The sequence below is a fragment of the Dreissena polymorpha genome, chromosome 13 (assembly GCF_020536995.1).
Source record: "Dreissena polymorpha isolate Duluth1 chromosome 13, UMN_Dpol_1.0, whole genome shotgun sequence".
Classification (NCBI taxonomy): Eukaryota; Metazoa; Mollusca; class Bivalvia; order Myida; family Dreissenidae; genus Dreissena; species Dreissena polymorpha.
The window spans coordinates 72,061,255-72,086,377 of record NC_068367.1 but is presented as its reverse complement, the minus strand read 5'-3'; the positions used below and the strand labels follow the sequence as shown (position 1 = coordinate 72,086,377).

The following is a 25,123-nucleotide window of genomic DNA, read 5'->3' as shown; positions in this document are numbered from 1 at the left end:
CATTGATTGTGTTAAAAGATTTCATGATCACGGTTTATAGTTGCTTCCTGTTCAAAACGGAACCGGATTCTGAAATTAGTACAATGTAACCGATTACTTCTTTGCGATTTTAACATGATTGAAATATACCAAACAAAGATGGCGACAGGAACCAGGAAGTGATAAAATTTTACTTTAATTTTACTTCCTAATCGTGAGAAACAACATGGATCAGGACTCAGACGATGAGAAATGCGACTCTATATACGCAAACGAAGAAACGGCAGAGCTGATGAATGTTTCCTTTCGCCTGGAATCGAATTCCCTGGAAGACTTGCTAAAAGAAGACCAAGAGAAAATCAAGGAAAGGGAGGGGGATAAACAGTGGTACCATGGCCGAATCACGAGAGACGTGGCTGAAGATATATTGCGGAAAGGTAAATTTTGCAAATGCAATTTTACTTAGACATGTTTTCACAATGCCACACTATGGTCCAGTGTTGTCAAAAGTAATTCATCATAGATCTCTTTCAAATCAGTTGACTTTATTTTTATACCAATAGGCAATCAATGGCTCTTTAAATATGACTCACACAATTGTTTATTCATTCGTTGAAAACCTTTAGGTATACAGTCAATCTTGTGGATGCGACCACTTGAATTAAGCGACCTTTGTCATATGCGACCAATTTGAATTCTGTCCGATGGTTATCACTCTATTGTGATATTGTTTTATACAACTTTTGTCTTATGCCACCAGTGAGAGCTGATTTTCGAGTATTTTGATGCTCTTATTAGCTAGGCTGTTTTCGGAGAAAACCTGAGCTATTGTCATAGCCAGCTTGTCCGATGTCCGCCGTAGGCGTCGTGCTAAAACCTTAACATTGGCTCTAAAATCAAAGTGCTTCCACCTACAATTTTGAAACTTCATATGTAGATGCACCTTGATGAGTTCTACACGCCACACCCTTTTTGGGTCACAAGGTCAAAGGTCAAGGTCACTGTGACCTCTAATATCAAACTTTAACATAGGCTCTAAAATCAAAGTGCTTCCACCTACAACTTTGAAACTTCATATGTAGTTGCACCTCAATTTTTTACATGCCACACCCATTTTTGGGTCACTAGGTCAAAGGTCAAGGTCACTGTGACCTCTAATATAAAACTTTAACAAAAACCTTAACATTGCCTCTTAAATCAAAGTGCTTCTACATACAACTTTGAAACTTTATATGTAGATGCACCTTGCTGAGTTCTACACGCCACACCCATTTTGGGTCACTAGGTCAAAGGTCAAGGTCACTGTGACCTCAAAAAAAAAAAAATTTCTGACAAGCTTTTGCAGCCGAGCGTGGCATCCGTTATGCGGTGCTCTTGTATTTGATTTAGTGACCATGTGGTGATAAAATTTGAAAATCTGTTGATCGTTAAGTGACAAACTTGATTTCCGATTTATCGTAAGTCTGATTATGATCATTAAGCAAATCAACATGTTTGAAAAAAAATCACTGCGGTTCCTTAATTAAAAGAACTATGTCACAATTCTTCGAACTTCAAGTCTGCCACTAAGAATTCAAACTGAAAGATATGCTGGTCAAAATATACCATGAAATGAACATTATTGACTTTGTTGTAACGAATAAGATGTCAAAGACGGGTTTCATTTTGTTTGTAAACGTTCGCTATTTTTCTATGTTTGATGCCCCCTCTCTGTCCGGGATTTATGCTTTTAGTAGTTACACAGATTAAACAAACAATAGGAAGAGTTCCTGATTGGCTCAAAAGAATTAGCCCTTTGGTGAACGTGCATATTATGTAATCTGGCCGTGTCGTTTAAATAACTCTATTCCAGTATGACATCATGATACAAGTTCACAATGTGAGTAGTGAATGTTATTGCAGTTGTGTATGGAATTTTTGGCTTAGCGTGGTAAAGCACATTGTTAGTAAACAAATGTGACATGTATTTAGCGGGAATTAAATAAATCTTTAAAGGTAAATTGTTTATTGTTGCATTGTTTGTATTAATTAAAAAATCTTGTTACTGGTTTTCTAAACCGATCGATACACGATCACTGGAGGATAAGTTAATTTTTAGAAAAAGATTGCCAACCCTCTTTATTATTGGTCAAAACATGTGAACAAGCACAGAACTGGGTCAAACAGTATTGTCTCTGAAGAACAAGCACAGAACTGGGTCAAACAGTATTTTCTCTGTGAACAAGCACAGAACTGGGTCAAACAGTATTGTCTCTGTGAACAAGCACAGAACTGGGTCAAACAGTATTGTCTCTATAGCAGCCTAGTTATTGTGCCATTTTATTTAGATGTATAGTTTTTTAGTTTAAGCATATTCTTTTATCCTACAGGCTTGTTAAAGTATGGAAATCATGATGGATTGTTCCTGGTTCGAGAGAGTTCGTTTTCAACCACTAGCTTTGTGTTGTCGCTGTACAGCAAAGGAGAATTCTTCCACTTCCAAATCACCATGGTGAAACCCTGCCACTTTTCCATTGATGAAGGACCGGTTATACATGGTTTGTACCCTGCCACTTTTCCATTGATGAAGGACCGGTTATACATGGTTTGTAAACCCTGCCACTTTTCCATTGATGAAGGACCGGTTATACATGGTTTGTAACTTATGAAACCCTGCCACTTTTCCATTGATGAAGGACCGGTTATACATGGTTTGTAACTTATGAAACCCTGCCACTTTTCCATTGATGAAGGACCGGTTATACATGGTTTGTTACTTAAATCAACATATTTGAGTTTGTGTCTCTATAAGCCTAAGGCGTTTGATGTAATGAAGCTTAAAAAGCTTGTAAACAATTATTATTCAGGGAGGAAAGTGTCAAACTCTTGTTGAGATCTGAGTCCTACTTAAAGCATTTTTATATCAAGACTTCTAAACAGTGTGTTATGGTGAAGGACTTAATAAACGATTACTTGAAATAGAGATAAATTGTTTCTGTTTCATAATCACTTAAGTTTTAAAACTATTTTCAGTTTATTTCAACAAAAAAGAAATGTTATGTGTACAGTAAATGAATCAGTAAACATGCTTTTTTATAGAGAATATTTATTTCAAATTATTTTATTAACATACACTTTTGCTATTGTTTAAGTGATCAATTTGTTTAAAATAACCTGAACTTATTTTCCTTGCAGACACTATTCCCAAACATATTGTCAAAAAATGTTGTTTTACATATTCTTTATATGAGCCTAAATCAAGGCTTGCTGCATGTGTATATTCAAAGTTTCATTCCAGTATAGCCTGTGCAGCCTGCGAAGGAAAATCAGGGATGACACTTTCTGCTTTTATGAATTCTCGTTAAAGGGAGCCTCTATTAAGCAAAAAATCCAATTTTAGCAGAAAGTGTTGTCCCTGATAAGCCTGTGCCAAATGCACGAGCTACTTAGGGACAACACTTTTGGCGCATACATTAAGCTCAGATTTCCCAGAACAAGGTTCATATCTCAGCACTGAGCACTGATTGTGGGCCTTTTTTCACGCAGGCTTGGATCGCCTGATCAAAAACTATCAGGAGAAGGCCCAGGGTCTCCCAACCAACCTGACCCTGTTCTGTAAATGCAAGGCGCCCCCCGACGAGCAACGACAGAAGGGCGCCACCAATCTCCTTCACAGAGCAGTGCTGGAAAGTAAGCTGCGAAAAAGGGCTCACCATGTGCCAGAATCTGATGTAGAATTATTTTTATTATTGGTATATTATGGGATATAATGAAGAAATGTTTGAGGCTAAATGAAAATTTTCATAAGCCAAACTTGTTTATTTGTAGCCCTCAGGTAATTTTACTTAAGACCTAAGTAGTGTAGGGTAACTTTCAATATTGCATTTAGCTCAGATTTGGAGTTATATATGCTTGAGTTAATGATTGTATACTGTATTTGTCTATGAATTGTCATATGAGTCGCGCTCTGAGAAAACTGGGCATAATGCATGTGCGTAAAGTGTCGTTTCAGATTAGCCGCTGCACAGGCTAATAAGTGACGACACTTTCCGCTTTTATGACATTTTTCGTTTAAATGAAGTATCTTCTTAGCAAAAATCCAATTTAGACGGAAAGTGTCATCCCTGATGAGCCTGTGAGGACTGCATAGGTCATTCTGGGACAGCACTTTACGCACATGCATTATGCCCAGTTTTCTCAGAACGCGACTCATATGTTTAAAATAAAATTTTAACTAGTTTCATTCAAAGTTTAAAGGAGTTCATATTTTCCAGATATCCCAAAAGTTTTAGAAGATATTCTGAAAAGCAAAAACTGTCCACCAATAAATGCCAAAACAGACTGGGGTGAGTACTTAGTATGTTCTTGTTTAATTGTTGTTGGATTTCAGTATGTTGGCAATGTCACCACATTACCATGGTTATATTATCCAATTCACCCTTTTGTAGGTTTTATTTCTTCTGGTTTAATCAATCAGACCTGGCCCTGTGTTCACAAAACAGTTTTTGCAATCGAAAATCGATTTTGCTTGTCATTAAAAATGGATTTCCATTGTAGTTGATAGGCTAAAATGAAAGTCAATGTCAGTTAAAATCAATTTTAAATTGCAAAAATGTTTTGTGAACACGAGGCCTGTTTTAAAAGAGTTTTGCAGTTCATCAAATAGAAGTGCTACATTTAACAATACCATTGTACACGCACACTTCTCAACAAAAATATAAGAACAAAAAAGTATCTGCTTTTTGATTGTATCCTGTAAAGATTGATCGGGGATGACATGTCTGCTTCGTAGAGGTCTCTTTCTGCTCAGGTCTTCTTCCCTATGTGTCAGGTGCTTTATAATGTAAAACAGTCTCCGTGAAGTGCGCAGGCTGATCTGGGATGGCAATTTAATTTAAAATGGCTATGCACAATCTTACTTTGTTTTCTAAACAGAAAAAAATGTTGAATTCTCACTTGTTAAAAGTTAAAATGAAATGGTAACAGAACATAGATATCAACAACAAAAAAGAGTTTCATACAACCGCAAGTATTATTATAATTTGTTTTGTTCAGACCAAAACCTTCCATGCACTACGGACATGTAAACTCTTCCAGTGCTGGAACCGAATTTTGAAGACCTTTGCAAACAGTTTGGATCCAGATGAGACGCCACAAAACATGGCGTCTCATCAGGATCCAAACTGTTTGCTATTCTAATAGTATTCTGTAAAAAAAAATCGAAGAAAATTTAGAATTTTTTTTAGAAATTCAGCAGATGACATTTTAGCAGACGACAAATTTCCCAGCATGCAAAGGGTTCACTATTGCAAGATAGCCAATGTTCAGTGAAGTTTGTACATGTAAGACACATATTTTTAGATGCAATTGTGGGTTCTCCATTAAATAAATGTACAAGAAATTTGCCTGGCAGTTAGAATCACATGGTTGTTATGAATGCTATTGAAGTAAACAACATTTTTTTTATTGAATCATTATTAGTTTTAATTGTTATTTTTTATTAATCTTTACTTGTTTATTCACATGTGTTGATTTAAGATTGAGGAATTAGATTGTTGGCATAAGAATTGAAGGGCCTTTCTGCAGATTCAAAAAGTCCAGATTAAAAACACCCGCACAGGCACACAGTTTGAGAGTGGGTCAGATTTTGTAGCAGTTTTTTTCTGTGTCTCAGGGATTTCAATTGAAGCAGAATCCTGCATTTTGATGCAAGCTTTTTGCAATTGTGTCACTTTTGACTCTTCCAAATCATCTTCCTTGCATAATTGTGATGCAAAGGCTACCATGAAACCAACGTAAAATGTATGTTTTATTAAAGAAAAAGTTGTTTTTTAGTTAAGCAAGATATACTAAAAATTATACAAAGCTATATTTGTAGGGCAATCAAATAATATCCACAAACAAAATATCTAGTTTTTAGTATTTCCACCCCTGAAAAGTTCATTTGATCCCTGAAAATGTCAAGCATAGGGTCATTTACCTCCTGGTTTTCAAAGACTATTGAAATCCCTGGTGTCTTATTCTTTTTTCGACTCTTTACATTGTAAAACTGGATTAAAATATCTTATTCTTTAAAATCTAATAGTGAATTAGACTCAAAGAAAAACCCTGAAATTGTATACTGTAAACGTATAGAAATTCGTCGGTATGAAATTTCTTGGTTTAATAAAAAACAACTAATTTGTTGACACGTAATTTCGTGGATTTCAAATTTTCGGTGAAGATTGACAGTCATAATAATAAAACTTCTTAAAACAACCAGAGTAATAACGAAGAATAATCTGCTAATGTGTGTTGACAGCAAGGCTTGTGATTAATGTGCACTGAAGCATGAAAGTGTTGCCGATAATTGTCGATAAGAGCGAATAAGCGGCGATCTTGTTGGTCCCCGCTCGCTAATTGCCATCAATGTTGTTTTGACAGTATTTGCAATTCTCTTCTCAATCGGTCTCCTAGTAGTAACATTTGAGTAATAAGGTCCCCAAAATACATGTGTGAAAACCGTTATGTCTCTTTTAACTTTAATTGGCACTAATTGACATATGTGATAAATCTGCAAACTGTTAATGTGACGTCATGTAAAAGAGAACAATCGTTGATGTACAGTTTAAATTCCGTGTTTGATTTAAAAAGTATTACATGTATTACCCAAACACTTATCAAGAAAACAACATATTGTATTACCTAGCATATCTCAATCAAATATCTCTGATAACCGAAAACAATAGAGAATGTCGGCAATGACATTCGGAAAGGACCGATTTCGGATTTAAAATGTAAAAGTAATCGTTGGTACTTGAATTCGTGGTTCAGCGGAACAACGAAATCCACGAAAATTTGTACCACACGAAATTTAATGGTTTTACAGTACGAGCCTTGCTTTGAGAAAAAGACGCTTACCCGTAACACATGCATATATATAAAGTGTTATCCCAGATTAGGCGCTTACCTGTAACACATGCATATATATAAAGTGTTATCCCAGATTAGGCGCTTACCCGTAACACATGCATATATTTAAAGTGTTATCCCAGATTAGGCGCTTACCCGTAACACATGCATATATATAAGGTGTTATCCCAGATTAGGCGCTTACCTGTAACACATGCATATATATAAAGTGTTATCCCAGATTAGGCGCTTACCTGTAACACATGCATATATATAAAGTGTTATCCCAGATTAGCCTTTGCAGTCCGCACAGATTAATCAGGGATGACACTTTCTGCCTAAACTGGATTTTCACTAAAAAGAGACTTACTTTATATGAAAAATACCATTAAAGTGCAAAGTGTTTACCCTAATTAGCCTGTGCAGACTGCACAGGCTTATCTCGCACAACACTTTGTGCTAATGCATTAAGTCCTTTTTCCAGAGTGACGCTCATATACACATTTAACGCTTTGCATGCTGGGAAATTTGTCTTCTGCTAAAATGTTGTCTGCTGAATTTATGAAATTTGCATTTACTTCGATTTTTGTTCAAAGAATACTATCAGAATAGCAAACAGTTTGGATCCTGATGAGACGCCACATTCTGTGGCATCTCATCTGGATCCAAACTGTTTGCAAAGTCCTTCAAAATTCGGTTCCCGCACTGAAAGAGTTAATGCCTTGTCATCCTATGAATTCCCTCATTATTGTTGTCAGGATCCACTGCCCTTCATGATGCTTGTTACTATGGATTTGAGGACTGTGCTGATATTCTTGTTAGAAACGGGGCCAACGTGAACTGCCTGGACAAGGATGGAAGCACACCTTTACATGTACGGTTATCCATTGTTAGATATTTGTATGGACTGATTTGATAAGTTTGCTTTTAAAATTTCACATTTTCAATGCATTTTGAACAATTTTGCATGGTTTCATAATATGAAAAAATTATAAGGTATTCAAAACATCCTAGCTCTTAAATTTCCTTTTTATTTCGACAAAGTAATAAGCACTCTTCTGTTTTTGTTTGTTCCAAATTTTATTATGAAACATCTATAAAGCAGTAAATTTTATCCACACTAGCTTAATTAATTATAAATTTAATATAATTGATATACATGTACAATGCAAATGAGCAAGAAACATTCTACAATTTTGCATAAAACTGCAAAAGGTATGTTTAAGTCAAAGCAAGATAGTGGTTCTTGTAAATCACAAAACAGTTTTTAGCCTCTGTGTTGTTGAGGTACAGCTTTTGCTTTTACCTCAAGAGGTCACTGTTTTTAACGCAGCAAACAATTTGTTTTTCATTCTATAATTGTTTTAGACTATTCTAAGTACTAAAGTGTTGTTTATAAATGAACATTTTTATAAGTGATTGATTTGTTGAACACTCGTACCATATAAACTAGCTTGTATTTTTTCTGTTTCAGAAATGCTGTTCAGGAAACAAAGCCGGTATCATCTCCATTCTGATCAATGAAGGGAAGGCCAACGTCAACGAACGCAATCCAAAAAGTGGCTGGAGTCCCTTACATATGGCTGCATTCAAGGGCCATTTAGAGTGCATTAAGGTAACTGAAACAATTAATGGCTATTTAAAGTGCAATAAGGTGAATGACACATTTAAGTGTCAATAAGAGTGCAATGAGGTTACTGAATAATTCAATAGCCATTTAAAGAAAATTAAGGGGACTGAAACATTGCAGTGCCATTTTGATTGCATTAAGCTGACTGAAACTGTTAAGTGCAATTTAGAGTGCATTAAAGTGCTAAACCATTTAATGGCTATTTGGAGTGCATTAAAGTGTATGAAACCCTTCAATGGCTATTTAAAATGTATTGAGGTGACTGAAACATTTAAGTGTCATTTAGAGTGCATTATGGTGACTAAAACATTTAACGGCCAATTAGAGTGTATTAAGGCGACTAAACATTAAAAAGACATTTAGAGTGCATTCAGGTGAATGAAACATTCAAGGGCTATTTAGAGTGCATTAAACCAATTTTCCACAAAACATAATAAATTGTCTCAAATGCATGTGTCAAATAAAATTTATTTAAATTAAATGATACGACAAATGAGCATTGAATGTGTGTTTGCATGCAAATAGACTAGTAAATTTTGGGGACATAATTTGTTCATATAATTTTTAAAGAGATTGTATGCTACTTTAGCATGAGATCTAAATCAGTTTCAAGTGTCTTTGTGTTGGGTTTCCTTATTGTTTACAAGAACAAGCAAGTCGGTCGAGTGTGTTAGCATCCTTGTTATGTACAGAATAGTTCATATACATGCACTGTAAGAGTGTATATAAATACAGTTGTAAACAAACACTCATGTATAACACTTTTATACTTTTGATTGTTTGATTAAAATACTAACATGCACCTGCATGCTATCGGTATATAAAGTTTAAGATGTAAGCTTGTGTATCTTCTATCTACTGGTATATAATACTTTTCTTAAGACAAATAGCCTAACAGCTGAATTGCATTGCATATCATGCACTGATAATGCACTTAAACAAACTGGTGTTGCAATCATTATTCATATTTTGTGTTATGACCAATAATGCCGTTGTAAGGTAAAAATGTTCTGTGATATTTAATTCTCAAAACATTATCCGCAGATTAAGCTAACAGTATGTTTGCCTTAGATTATAAGAACTACTAGTCTATTAGCATAAGATGTGAAGAACTACAAGTCTGTAAGCATAAGATGTGAAGAACTACAAGTCTGTAAGCATACGATTTGAAGAACTATAAGTCTGTTAACCTTAGATGTGAACACATGCTTGTCAGTTAGTCTAAGGTGAAAAGGACAACTAGTTTGTTAGCCCAAGATCTGAATTTCTACTAGTTTGTAAGCGTTTGATAGGAGACACATCTAGTCTGTTAGCCTGAGATGTGAAGAAATGCAAGGCTGTTAGCCTGAGGTGTGGAGATTTTGCAGTTTGATAGCCTAAGATGTGAAGAAATACATGTACTAACCTGTTAGTCTAAAATGTGAAGAAATAATAACCTGTTAGCCTTAGATTTAGAGAAGTACTAACCAGTTAGCCTTAGATGTAAATAAATACTAGAATGTTGAGTTTTAGCCTAAGATGTGAAGAAATATTAGCTTTTTAGCCTAAGATGTGAAGAACTATGAGTCTGTTAGCCTAAGATGTGATGAACTGTTAGTCTGTTAGCCTCAGATGTAAAGAACTATTAGTCTGTTAGCCTAAGATGTAAAGAACTATTAGTTTGTTAGCTTAAGATGTATAGAACTATTAGTTTGTTAGCTTAAGATTTGAAGAACTATTAGTCTGTAAGCCTAAGGTGTGAAGAACTATTAGTCTGTTAGCCAATAATGTGAAGAACTACTGCAAGTATCTTGTGTAAATTATTTTTACTAAGTACATGTACCTTCATGCAAATAAATGGATTGCTGTAGTGAGATAAGTTAGTTTGCAATTTAAGAATTGTGGATATTTGCATTAGTTGCTGTACCATAATATAACCTCGTTGACATTTCACTTAAAGCTTTTCACCCTTTCTTGATAGATTCTACTGGACTTTCACTCACCATATTTGCCTCGAGCCTATGATGGGACCACGACACCTCTTGATCTAGCAGAAAATTACTCTAGGCAAGAATGCTTAAAAGAAATAGGTGAGTTTTTTGTAAAATGTGATCATTTCAGCCTCAATCTGAATGTGTGCTAAGTGTTTTCACAGATAAGCCTGTGCAGTCTGCACAGGCTAATCAGGGATGGCTGTGGATCTGTTTAAACTGGATGTTTGCTTAAACAAAACATACCATAAAGCTGGAAAAGTCATCCCTGATGAGCCTGTGAAGACTGCACTGGCTAATCTACAAAGTCACTATATGCAAATTTAGCCCAGTTTTCATAGAGAGAGACTCATTTGTTTTGTTTTACACTTCAGTTGAGTTGCATTCCATTTAAACCAGGTTTCTAAACTTTCTATATATGTTTGAAAACTGGAGGATTAAACTTTCTCAGACAGAAGACTTTTTGACAGAGCAAAAGAAAACCCTGTCATTTCAGAATAGGTATAGAAGCAAAGGTATATATATATATATATATATATATATATATTTATAAAGTGTCGGTTTTTGTCATAAAATGTTTGAACATTTTCTGATATACAAAATACATGTGAAATAAATATATATAAAACTTTCTTTTTATATTAATTTGCTGAAAGTAACATGATGGTACTTCATTTGTTAAGATAAAAACGCTATCACTCCCCCCGATTTTGCCAGTTCTGATGTTTGTGAATCTAAAAAGCTTGGGGCTGTTTTCAATGTCAATCTTACTGTATATTTTATTGTTTACCTTTTACATACATATTTTCACGCATTTGTAGTCCCTTAGAAAATTAAATTTTATTTAAGACCTTTCTTACTAGATTCAAGTTTTAAAGGCTTCATTTCCAACCCTAACATACTGATGAGAAGCAAACAGCACAAAACCTGAACAGACTGCGAGTTACTTGCAGGCTGTTCTGGTTTTATGCTGTTTGCACATAGCCATTTTCACTTTGCCTCTGATAGATAGATAGACTTTTATTTTCCTCCATTCATCAATATTCTTCTATGAAAGAAGCAAACAATTTTGGTAGTTGAACAGTACATTGATTGAACCTTTCCGATTGAGATATGAATGTTTTTGTACCATTAAAATTTGAATCATAATTGTGCATTAAGTGTTGTTTTTTTATTGTTTGTTTTCAGATAATTTTGTGCCTTCAAAAATCGTAACTCACAAAAAGGACTGGTTTCACCCAGAAATTGACAGAGCAGTAAGTAGTCATAATGACTTGATTTATTACACAGGTGTCATTAGGTGATATTCAAATACAAAATATATAGTAATTTTTGTGTTTCGGTGAACTAGATTTATGTAGGGCAATCAAAACAATTGGTTGAAGTTAGATTTTTGGAAGACTGCATGATGTGAAGTTTAAATTCTGCTGGGATGTAGCCTCATAAAGTTTACTGCTAAAGAAAAAAACTGGTGTGTAACCATAAATTTATTTGAGGACCCACAAGTGACATTCAAATGTCATTCTGCAAAAAATATTTGACTGTAAGCAGCACTATGTCTTGATATGATCTGTTCACACATACACATTTCACATATTAAGCATTTTTAATCACTTGCACATGTACACCTGTCCCAATCATATATTAAGGCCTCTGACCATGCCAATGCTATTGTAGGGAGCCCAGAAGATTCTTGAGCTGAAGGGGCTGAGGGAGGGGCTGTTCTTAGTCAGGTCCAGCAACAAGAACCCAGACTGGCAGGTGCTCACAATCTGTCATAACCAGCAGGTGTACAACTATCAGATCAAAACAAAGGTATGCCATAGCATAGCTAACCAGCAGGTGTACAACTATCAGATCAAAACAAAGGTATGCCATAGCATAGCTAATCAGCAGGTGTACAACTATCAGATCAAAACAAAGGTATGTCATAGCATAGCTAATCAGCAGGTGTACAACTATCAGATCAAAACAAAGGTATGTCATAGCATAGCTAGCCAGCAGGTGTACAACTATCAGATCAAAACAAAGGTATGTCATAGCATAGCTAATCAGCAGGTGTACAACTATCAGATCAAAACAAAGGTATGTCATAGCATAGCTAACCAGCATGTGTACATTTATCAGATCAAAACTAAGGTATGACATAGCATAGCTAACCAGCATGTGTACATTTATCAGATCAAAACTAAGGTATGACATAGCATAGCTAACCAGCAGGTGTACATTAATCAGATCAAAACTAAGGTATGACATAGCATAGCTAACCAGCAGGTGTACATTTATCAGATCAAAACTAAGGTATGACATAGCATAGCTAACCAGCAGGTGTACATTTATCAGATCAAAACTAAGGTATGACATAGCATAGCTAACCAGCAGGTGTACATTTATCAGATCAAAACTAAGGTATGACATAGCATAGCTAACCAGCAGGTGTACATTTATCAGATCAAAACTAAGGTATGACATAGCATAGCTAACCAGCAGGTGTACATTTATCAGATCAAAACTAAGGTATGACATAGCATAGCTAACCAGCAGGTGTACATTTATCAGATCAAAACTAAGGTATGACATAGCATAGCTAACCAGCAGGTGTACATTTATCAGATCAAAACTAAGGTATGACATAGCTCATATCTACAGCCGTGTTCTGGGAAAACTGGGCTTGCTGCATGTGCGTTAAGTGTTGTCCCAGATTAGCCTGTGCAGTGAGCACAGGCTAATTGGAGACAAATCTTTGTGTCTAGATTATTTTGTTTTAAAGAGACTTCCTTTAAACAAAAAATTAAGTAAAAGCGAAAAGTGTTGACCTGATTGGCCTGTGCTGACTGCACAGGCTAGTGCTGACTGCACAGGCTAATGTGGGACAACACTGTGCTGACTGCACAGGCTTATGTGGGACAACACTTTACGCACATCCAAAAAGCCCCATTTTCACAGAATCAGACTCGTTTGCTTTTAGATAAAAATTCTTCATGGTTGATCATTACTCTGAGTTGATAACCCCATGGAGAGTCCAGGCATTCAATCAGCTAGGCCTTTAACCCATTTATGCCTAGTGGACTCTCCCATCCTTCTAAATTGGATCAATTTATTTCCAAAATTAGGCATGTGTAGTATATTTATTTCTATAATTAGAATGTTTCTTACAGAAATTCATTTAAGCAAACAATGCAGACCCAGATGAGACGCCGCATTATGTGGCGTCTCATCTGGGTCTTCGCTGTTTGCCAAGGCCTTTTTTCTAGACGCTAGGCATCAATGGGTTAATATTTCAGAGACAGTTTTCACAAACTCAACCTCAATATGAACATGTATTTCAGCATTACAGAGAAAAGCTTATCTACTACATTGATGACGGGCCATACTATAAACACATCGAACATGTCATACAGTACTACAGTTACAGCGCCAACGGATTGCCTTGTGCACTTAGGTTTTCTGTCAACCCAGGTATAACTTTACATTATTTGTATATTGAATAAGGTATTTAAGATTTAAAATTATTGCTGGACATTTTGATATAGATGTTTTACAAGTAACATTGTATTACAAACATGATGGTGGGAACATGTAGTGCATAGTTGCATATTTATGGTCTGTTTAATAAACAATGAGGAATGTTGACAGCACAAGCAGCTTTATAAAAGGAGCCACGTTCTGAGACTTGGCTCAAATCATGTGCATATAGCATCGTCCCAGATTAACCTGTGCAGTCCGCACAGGTTTATCAAGGGCGATTCATTCTGCTTTTATGGAATTTTTCCTTCAATTTTTGTTTCTTCTTTACGAAAAATCCAGTCTTGATGGAAAGTGTCCTCACTTAGCTTGTTTTGACTGCACAGGCTAATATGGATGACACTATACACGTATGGATTGAGTCTCTAAAGAATGCAAATAGTTTGAATGTGTTACTACTGTAAAAATCAAACCGATAGCGAACTGAGAATATATGCCCATGTGCCTTCACAAGATCCTGTGGAATGGCTGGTGTCACAGAAGTTATTATTTCAGCTCAAGAGCTCATCCAGATAACCTGCGATGATGAATACTTCAACTTGGTCGACAGTTCTCAGCTTCCAGGTAGGAATGACTTGACATGGATAATGGAATCTCGCTCTCGAAATACTGGGCTTAATATATGACCATAAAGTGCTGATACAAATTAGCCTGTGAAGTCCGCACTGGTTAATCAGGGACAATTCTGCTTAAACTGGATTTTTGAAAAGAAAGACTTCCTTCAAATGACAAATCCCAATAATAAGAAAAGTGTAGTCCCTGATAGACTGGGCAGACTTCACAGGCTCACATACAGTTAAGTCCGGTAATCTTGCGCGTCCGGTAATCTTGCGCGTCCGGTAATCTTGCGCGTCCGGTAATCTAGCGCGTCCGGTAATCTTGCGCGTCCGGTAATCTTGCGCATACGGTAATCTTGCGCACTTCGCATTTGCGAATCTCGCAGACGACAAATGGTTTTCTTTAGTGATGAAAGATGGAATTTCACATTCTTAATAATTAACGGATTTAAAAGGTACGTATTTCATGCAAAATAAAATTTGATCATTACATTTAAACACCGGTTGCGTCACCCCTATACATCGTAAACACTGGCCCACTTACGAAAATTTCAAAATGAATCACAAATTCCCTGCAGTCTTTAGCGTATTCATACTTTAAATTAAGAATTCATAAATCCAACGTGTAATTTAGCATTCCATTGCACAATATCCGATCAGTTATGGTAGTTTTGGCCATGAAAATATATCGCATCAGACCAACATAGTCAATTAATTCCTGTAGTCATTATTTCCCGCCATTCTGTCAAACCAATTTGGTATGATCTCCGCATGCGCAATTGATATTTTCTGTAAACTATGGAAGCATGATCGTGGTAAAATCAAACCCGTTATGCATACACATTTTTTTTACGCATACCGGTACTTTTTTATTAATTGTACACTATTACTAGTGACTATATTATTTGTTGATTTGTAGTGAACAAAAACTGCACTAGAAATCCGCATTTAATTGTAATGGTTTTACAAACTGATTTTAAAAATATTTTTCTTGCATGTTTTTTTTGTCAATAATTGGACACCATATGTCTACAATTTTGTCTAAACGCGGTCATTACAGAAAGTGCGCAAGATTACCGGACACGGTGATAGTTTGAAAATGAGGTGAGTCATGTTTGTTTTGAAATCAAATCAGACAGTTCTTCACTGAATTACTCAGATATTTTTGTGTTAATAAGAACATGAATTTATTATTTACATAATAAATTGAGATATTATGTTGTCAATTTATAAAAGAACATGTTTTTAAACCAATTGACCCTTAACTGCGCAAGATCACCGGACAGCATCGTACATCAAGCCGAGTTTTTCTAGAACGAGACTCAGTTAATTATCTGCAGTCTATTTTGTATTGTCTTTGTTGTTTTCCCCTGTTGATAGGAACGGTTAAATGTCATTTATCAGCGGTATAATACTTAATTTAATATCTATTGTTTCAGTAAAAACTTGATTCCAAATATTAAGTTCACATCGAATATGTTAAGATTTATTAAAAAAGAACATTCTCCGTATGTAAACTTATTTCTATCAATCACATTTCCTTGACATGCTATTTAATTGAAATATGTATTATGCTTAAATGGCTATGTACTGATTGTATTTACCAATAAAATTGTCTGTCTTTGTCTTGAAAATTTTATGTAGTTTTAGGTTATGTTATGTTATGTTATGTTTCACATGAATCATCAGTAATAAAATTGACATTGTTAAATTACGCAATACAGAATGCAAGAATATAAAGTTTGTTTCTTAAGTAAAGCATAGTTATTGTTGTTTTAGCACTTTTAAGTTCAAATTAGAATGTTACACAACTCCAAATCATTGTTAATTGACCAATTAATTGCAAAATAAAAAATTAATTGTGAAATCTTACAATATCCATAACAGTGCTTTGGCATAAAAGACTGAAATATCTTAGGGATGTTTAGCCCTTTCAGTGCGGGAACCGAATTTTAAAGGCCTTTGCAAACAGTTTGGATCCAGATGAGACGCCACAGAACGTGGCGCCTCATCAGGATCCAAACTGTTTGCTATTCTGATAGTATTCTTTGAAAAAAATAGAAGAAAATGCTAATTTTAGAAATTCAGCAGAAGACATTTTAGCAGACGACAAATTTCCCAGCATGCAAAGGGTTAATTTTTCTTTCATCCATCTGATGATCAATTTGTATCAGCAGAAATGGAAAGAACTGAAACTGTGACAAATTGGAGTTAAATTAGATTATGCATTAATTACAACTGTACAAGGTTTATTGTGTTGATGCAGTTTGCACAGGCTTATCAACGACAACACTTTCTGCTTGTATTGCATTTTTCATTTAATGAAAGTACTTTAGCCAGAAAGGGTCGTCCCTGATTAGCCTGTGTTAATCTGAGAGTAGCCAGAAAGGGTCGTCCCTGATTAGCCTGTGTTAATCTGAGAGTAGCCAGAAAGGGTCGTCCCTGATTAGCCTGTGTTAATCTGAGAGGACACTTAACGTTAATGCATTTGGTCAAGTTGTTAAAGAATGGGGCTCATTTGAAAAATATTTTCGCAGCAAGGAAACTTCTAACTGCTTGCAATACCCTCAAAGCCATGTTAACCCTTCGCATGCTGGGAAATTTGTCGTCTGCTAAAATGTCGTCTGCAGAATTTCTAAAATAAGCATTTTCTTCTATTTTTTTCAAAGAATACTATCAGAATAGCAAACAGTTTGAATCCTGATGAGACGCCACGTTCTGTGGCGTCTCAACTGGATCCAAACTGTTTGCAAAGGCCTTTAAAATTCGGTTCCCGCACTGAAAGGGTTAAAACTACATTACCTCCACAGCTCCTATCAAACTGCCAAGTCTTCCACCACGTCCGGACGACATGTTGCTCAAGCAATCCACAGCAGATGGGGTAGATTATAGTTCAAGCCTGAAGCGTGTGTCCAACCTATCCCCACCACAGTCGCCCAAACCGAAAACTGGACCCCCACCCCCGCCAAACCATGTAAGAGTTACGGAAAACCCATTTTCAGAGTTATGGACTATTTGATTTATGAAAACTGGCCAAATTATTAATACATTACCGACTGTCTAACTCATATAATTTAGTTGTATCATCATCTAACTTGGTGGCATTCTTTGTGGGCTTCTTATTTCAACCAATTGTGATGACAACCCAGAACGCCTAGAGCACTTCTGAATAATTGACCTTGAAATATTTAAGGATTTGTTTGACCATTAGCATTGCCAATTATTAATGATACCAAAAGATTTTTTATACATATCAATTAAACTCGCATTTTTAGGAAATCCTATTTTTAGAACTCCTGTGCAATATATGTTTTTGTGCCAATGTTTATCAGAATATTTGTATTGTTTAAATTGCATTTGCAGACAAAGCAACTATGTTATTATTCAAACTCAATTTGAATATTATTTGCTAATCTCACATTTGCATATTTTTTCAGCCCCCACCAGCTGTTGCCAAGCAGATGAGCACATCCCACTATCCACCCGAGAAACCGGTGATGGAACTGCGACGGATAGACATAAAACTCCTGAAACTAGGTACTTTGTCAGAGATTTTAGTAGATTCTTAAGAAAGGATGCTGTTGACCAATAGCCTGGAAATCCACATAGAATGTGATATAATGCGTGTATGTTTTTCTCTAGTTTAATGTTAACAAACATAAAATATGTTGGTATGAATCAAATATTTGGTTAAAGTGATATTATGCGCATCTAACAGTATATGCTATGTTTATAGGTGTCTATTGCAACCGTTGTTTATTTTTTGTGTTTTCACTTCATATACACTTATATTTGTTAATGCAGCATCAACATACTAAAACAATATCCCAGTAAGAGAAAAATAATGCATTTGGATTTCAACCGTACTTTCGTTTTGACAACTGACGACAGAAATGATTAGATGTACGATGAGAATCTAAATTAAGTTTTAGTGCAGATTGGTTCATACGACACACAAACACTTACTCTGATCCTAATAAAAAGACAGCTCCGCTCGGCTTAGAGGACTGGGACAGTCATGTATAATATCAAATGTAAATTAATGTAATATATATTTTTTATAAACAACTGGTAGCAAGATGAGTTGCAGATAATTGGTCAGTTACTACATTTTAACTATCCCTTTTGACCTGATAATTCTTTTCAGCTCAATTAAACAGTGAAAAATGGCATAATATCACTTAAAGTGTTGAAAAAAATATGGAAAAGTTAACGGTGCTCACCAGGGCTGACCCTTTCAGTGTAAATGGTAACAACATCAACATATGAGCCCCTCCCTGGGAAAAGGGGCTTCATGCATGTTTGTCAAGTGTCGTCCCAGACTATCATGTGCAGTCAGCACAGGCTTATGAGGGTCAACACGTTGCAATTTAATGGGTTTTTCGTTTAAAGGAAGTCTCAACTTAGGGTAAATCCAGTTTAGGCTTGAACTGTCTTCCCTGATTAGCCAAGCCAATCTGGGACACACTTTAAGCACATGATTTTAGGCCCAATTTCACAGAGCAAGGCTCATTTTGTTATAGTCAACACTTTACTGGTATATTCTATGTGCATTACATATCAACAGGCAAAGAAATCGGTCAGGGAAATACTAGTATATTCTATGTGCATTACATATCAACAGGCAAAGAAATCGGTCAGGGTGATACTAGTATAATCTTTGTGCATTACATATCAACAGGCAAAGAAATCGGTCAGGGTGAGTTTGGCTCTGTTGTGAAGGGTGTGTACTCAACAAAGGACGGCAAGAACAAGAAGAAGATGGACGTTGCGGTAAAGCTTTTTCATAAGACAGCAATCAACAACCAGGAGGATTTCCTCAAGGAGGCTAGAACCATGCAGCAGCTATCGCACGAGTGCATCGTCAACTTCCTGGGAATCTCGGAGTCAGAAAACCACGAACTGCTTCTGGTAGAGTACCCTTTTGCAGTGGCTTGCGATTAATTTGCTTGTTTTTTTAATATTTCTCAATATCTGTTTTCGTAATGCCTCCAAGACAATGAAACATATGAGCTTTTCCCTGAGAAAACCTGGCTAAAGGTTTTACAACTTGGATATGTATTTTCAGGCATGTGTGGTCCATTAGAAAGTTAAATTTGATTTATGACCTTTCTTACTAGATTTAAGTTTTAAAGGCTTCAATTCTAACCCTTAGATACTGATGAGCGGCAAACAGCATAAAACCTGAACAGACTGCAAGTTACTCGCAGGCTGTTCTGGTTTTATGCTGGTTGCAAAAGCCATTTTAACTTGGCTTCTTATGGGGGAAAGGCTCAAGGCATGTGCATAAAGTGCCCAAAATAGCCTGTGCAGGTGGAACAGGCCAGTTAGGGACGAAAAACTTTCCACTTTTCAGCATCGGAAGTCTTTTCTGGGTGAAAATCATGTTTAGGTGGAGAATGTAGCAAGAGATAAGCCTGTGCATACTGCACAGGCTAATCTGGGGCAACACTATGCACTTGATTAAGCCCTGTTCTCCCAGAGCAAGTTTCATCAGTGCCTTTTGTTGCTAAGTATTGGCATAGTATTGCATTCGAATACTAACCTGGGGGCCGTTTCATAAACGGTACTACGACAATTTTAACTTACAAGTGAATTTTGTAATCTTTATAAGTACAGGAACTAGCTCGCCATGCTCATCAAATATATACGGCGCTAGAGATGCCAATACAATCAATGAAGTACTGAAAAGTTATTATCATATGATATAGACTTAAGCAATTATGCATCTTTGAAAAATGTATTGTATTGTAAATGTGTACTACGATGTTTATTGATTATATTTATAATCTTCCCCCTCTAGAATGTTTGACTACAAAATGTTTGCCATTCTGCCCTACATCTAATTGAAAAAGTGCAGTTTTCAGTTACTGGCTTAAGTTTTTGCAGTCAATACTGATATACCAGCTTTTTTCAGTAAAAACTTGAGAAAGTTTTCTATTGGCTTTAAATATGAATGAAATACAGTTGAAAATGACAAACAATCCAACAAACAAACCTCTTTTCCTTGGTGAAAGAGTTCACAGGGAAAGGAAGTTTTGAGTTACTGTCTTAAGTATGTGCAGTCAATACTGATAAACCAGCTTTCCCAGGAACAGTTTGAGAACGTCGACTGGAAAAACTAGGCTTATTGCTTGAGGCGTAAAGTATTTCCCAGATTTGCATTTGCATTCCACACAGGCTAATTATGCACAACACGTTCAGCCTAAACCTGATTTTCCTTAAGAAGATAGTTCCTTTAAACAAAAAAATCCATAAAAGCAGAAAATGGCGTCCCAGAGGAATGCACAGTCTATTCTGGGACAACATTTAATGCCCATGCATTTAGCCCAGTTTTCTCAGAATGAGACTCAAATAACAAATAAACTCCTTTTCGTAGGTTGAAGAGTTCATAGAGAAGGGATCCATGCTGGACTTTCTACTGGACCACCCAAAGCAGGTGAAGTGCCAGGACTTGTACCTGTGGGCGGCACAGATAGCGTACGGTATGATGTATCTGGAGGAGCAGAAGATGGTTCACAGGGACCTGGCGGCCAGGAACATACTGCTGCAGAGTATCACTAAGGTAAGAAAGAGACTTTCTGAGCAGGAAGGGGTGCATATTTGTGCCTTCCTCTGAGGAATCGGGGGTTTCATGCAGGTGTGTTACGTTTTTTGCGTTAAGTATTTTCATAGCAAAACTCTGGTCTAGGCAGAAAGAGTTGTCCCTGATTAGCCTGTGTGGACTGCACAGGTTCATCAGGAATGCCACTATACACACATGCATTGAGCCCTGTTTGTACCTGTGGGCGGCCCAGATAGCATATGGCATGATGTATCTGGAGGAGCAGAAAATGGTTCACAGGGACCTGGCAGCCAGGAACATACTGCTGCAGAGTGCCACTAGGGTATGCGAGGAAAATTTTCATAGCAAAACTCTGGTCTAGGCAGAAAGAGTTGTCCCTGATTAGCCTGTGTGGACTGCACAGGCTCATCAGGGATGCCACTTTACACACATGCATTGAGCCCTGTTTGCCAAGATAGCGTATGGTAAGATGGCTCATAGGGACCTGGTTGCCGGTAATATCCTGAGGTTTTTATGCCCCCAAAGGAGAGCATATAGTGATCGGACCGTCCGTCTGTCTGTCCATCTGTCCTTTCGTCACACTTTGCGTTTAGGTTTCTCAACATAACTTCTTTGTCCCTTGAGATATAACCTTTATATTTGGTATGCATGTGTATATGGACAAGGCCTTTCCATACACGCAACAATTTTGAAAAATGCTCATAACTTCTATCAAAGCGTTTATAGGGGGCATATGTCATCCTATGGTGACAGCTCTTGTTTTTTTTGTTGCCCTCCCACTTTCTTAGGAGATGGTGGGAAGTGTTGAGCCTGGCTTATAGAAAATGCTAATCAGTGACAACACTTTCCCCTTTTATAGTATTTTGCTTTTAAAGGTTATCTTTTCTCAGCAAGAATTCAGTTTAGGCGGAAAGTTTCGTACCTGATTAGCCTGTACCGACTGCACAGAAAATGATTCACAGTTATCTGTCTGCCAGGAATATTCTGCTGCAGAGTACCATTAGGATTAGGGAGAGAGACATGATTTCATGCTTAACCACTTTCAGAGAGGGAGAGGAGCATGTACTATGGTTAGGGAGAAACAGGTTTTTTATGTCAGTCAACTTTCAAAGAGGGGGGATGTTTGAGCTCTGCTCTGGCTAATTTTGGTTTAATGCATGTGCATTAAGGGTTGTCCCAGATTAGCCTGTGTAGTTTACACAGGCTGATCAAGCACAACATTTCCTGCTTTAACCCTTTTTCCACTTTAGATATGTATTTTTATGCATTTGTAGTCCCTTAAAAAGTTAAATTTAATAAAAGACCTCTCTTACTAGATACAAGTTTTAAAGGCTTCATTTCCAACCCTTAGATACTAATGAGCAGCAAACAGCACCCAACCTGAACAGACTGTGAGTTACTCGCAGGCTGTTCTGGTTTTATGCTGTTTGCACAGAGCCATTTTCTCTTTGCTTCTGAGTGGGAAAGGGTTAATTGAATTTATTGTTTAAATGAAGTCTCTTATAAACAAAAATTTTGACCAAATGTTTCCTCACAGATTAGCTTTTGTAGACTGTTCTGGGAAGAAACTTTACACACATGCAATAAGCCCTGTTTTCTCTGAGTAAGGCTCAAATATAAACATTTAATTGGTTAACTCAAGCACCTGTCCTCTGATCAATTTGATGTGCAACAGCTCTTCTTTTTACTCTTCTTTCTTAAGCTATAGAATAGTCAACCTTTAAAATATATGTCAGTTTAATTCAACAAAAAATAGTACTAAATATCAACAATGATTAATAGGAAAAATATTTTAAAAAGTGATATTTAAACTTAAGCATGTGTTTTCATCATGTATAGGCAAAGATCAGTGACTTTGGTTTGTCGCGTGCTGTGGGTCAGAACAGCGACTACTACAAGGCGACCACTGGGGGAAGATGGCCCATCAAGTGGTATGTATCAAATGAGTCATGTCATTCAAAAATGGGTCTTATGCCATATGCAGCCAGGGTAGCTCAAGACCGGACTGTGCATTTGCTAGTCTAGACTTAAATATTGCAGGAGTTTGGTGTTTTGAATGGAATTATTAACTTTCTTTAAGTATAGCTAACATATATAGCTTAAACCTTTCCATCGATGTAAATTTTGCTAATGAACAAAACTTATTATTATTCTAAATGTCTGAAGGTCAACCAAGTAACAATAATTATAATGTACAATTCTTCTCTATTACTTTCAACTGTTAATGAAGGTAAAGTCAATAAAATCAGTGATAGAAATGACACCTATACTTACATGTACATAACATCTATAAAGCCTCTGTTAATGAGCATTTGTGTCTTCATGTATGCATTCAAATTATTTCAAAATGGCTCCACACTGTGCGAATTCATTCAGAATTTTTTTTTCTCTTAATCAGTGTATACATATTTAGTGGATCGTGGTAGCATAGTGGATTTGGTGTCCACCTAGCATTCACAAAGTTCAAGGCTCGATTTCCACTCAGGGAGTATTCTAAAGTATTTTTTTAAGACACCAAGTAATTTTTCTACTAATGGAATGGTCTTGAAAATATCTTAAAAGGCCCTCAGCATTGTATGTAATCAAGCTTATATAAATAGTATTAAAAAAACATGTGTTCTCAGACTAAAAAATATGTGCTCTGGGAAAAGTGGACTTGATGGATGTGCCTAAAGTGTCATCATATACTAGCCTGTGGAGTCCCAGGCTAATCTGGGACAACAATGTGCTTATAAACTGGATTTTGTGCTTAGAAAATACATTCTTTAAATTAAACATGCAATAAAATCGGAGAATGCATTAAGCAGGGTTTTCCCAGAATAATACTCAAAATATTACTCCATTGTTCAATTTTGACTGCTTTATTAGGTATGCCCCGGAGTGTGTGAATTACGGCCATTTCTCCCACGCCAGTGATGTGTGGAGCTTCGGAGTCACCCTGTGGGAGATGTTCTCTTATGGTCTACCACCGTACGACAACATGAAAGGAATTGATGTAAGTCAAAAAGCATTTCTTGCTTTTTTGTAAAGTTTCAAAGACAATTAAGTGTGATAGTCATGTGGTTTGGGGATATTCTTTTCTGCAAGCATTGGGACTCCATTTGATGCCAGTCAGGTCACGTTCAAGGTCACTAAAAAACGAACAGCTAATCACTCTCAATTTCTTGAAATTTGATTGGCGTATTGTAGACCTTGCTTAGGTTTGCATTTTGGTCAGTTGTATTCAAGGTAACTGTAATTAAAAAATAGGAAGACTTTTCAAGCGTAATAACTTGACAATGAAATTTAAAATGCAGACTTTGTCAGGAATATCTCTATAATTTGAATTTAACTTTGAAGTAAAATGTTGAAAACTTTGTTTGATTGGCGATGTTCATTGTTAATTCAGGATATTTAGTTTCTGCTGCTATCTATGCATTGAAAGCAATTTATCTGATTTTAATAAAAAGCAGAGGAGATTATTATTTTTTATTGCTTTGTGCAGAATAATTATCAGTGTTGTGTTAAATTTATCTCAGAAGCATTGTTGCCGATGACAATGAGGATGTTGTTGTTGTTTAATAGGATGATGATGAAAAATTCCTGTCATTGTTTTATCATTATACCGTATATATATATATATATATATATATATATATATATATATATATATATATATATATTTACAGGTTTGTAGATGTAATGCTGTAGTAAACATGGTGTAACTATATGAATGTGTAAATTGCAAACATGCAAATATATTTTGAACATTCTATGTACCTCCTTCATACTCCCTCAACTTCAAACACACACACAGTTATTTGCCCCTGAACAATGTTGGCAAATAAGTGTGGGGGAATTAGTAATATATTATTACACAACTAAAGTTTATCACCACTTTTCTGGAGTTTATAAATTTATAGAAGAAGGCAACGATTTGCCCTTGAACAGAGCTGACTAAATAGGGTGGGGGAATTCGGCGACTTGTTTACAAAACTAGTTTATTCCACCTCTTTTGCAGGTGATCAAATTTAACAAGGTGATGGGA

The 25,123-nt window shown here is 36.1% G+C and overlaps 1 protein-coding gene across 1 annotated transcript in view; it reads left to right on the top strand.

Moving 5' to 3' along the window:
- The first annotated feature begins 126 nt into the window (after positions 1-126).
- LOC127855774 (tyrosine-protein kinase HTK16-like) overlaps positions 127-25,123 on the top strand; it is a 29,423-nt gene continuing 4,426 nt past the window's right edge. Inside the window, exons 1-17 of the mRNA XM_052391577.1 lie at positions 127-416; positions 2,349-2,516; positions 3,505-3,648; positions 4,233-4,304; positions 7,608-7,723; positions 8,324-8,464; positions 10,440-10,548; positions 11,638-11,705; positions 12,127-12,264; positions 13,779-13,908; positions 14,470-14,538; positions 17,342-17,505; positions 17,969-18,068; positions 19,213-19,442; positions 20,911-21,096; positions 22,936-23,027; positions 23,965-24,091. Coding sequence (XP_052247537.1) covers positions 206-416; positions 2,349-2,516; positions 3,505-3,648; positions 4,233-4,304; positions 7,608-7,723; positions 8,324-8,464; positions 10,440-10,548; positions 11,638-11,705; positions 12,127-12,264; positions 13,779-13,908; positions 14,470-14,538; positions 17,342-17,505; positions 17,969-18,068; positions 19,213-19,442; positions 20,911-21,096; positions 22,936-23,027; positions 23,965-24,091 — 2,265 coding nt within the window. The 5' untranslated portion in view covers positions 127-205. The remainder of the gene's footprint in view (positions 417-2,348; positions 2,517-3,504; positions 3,649-4,232; positions 4,305-7,607; positions 7,724-8,323; positions 8,465-10,439; positions 10,549-11,637; positions 11,706-12,126; positions 12,265-13,778; positions 13,909-14,469; positions 14,539-17,341; positions 17,506-17,968; positions 18,069-19,212; positions 19,443-20,910; positions 21,097-22,935; positions 23,028-23,964; positions 24,092-25,123) is intronic.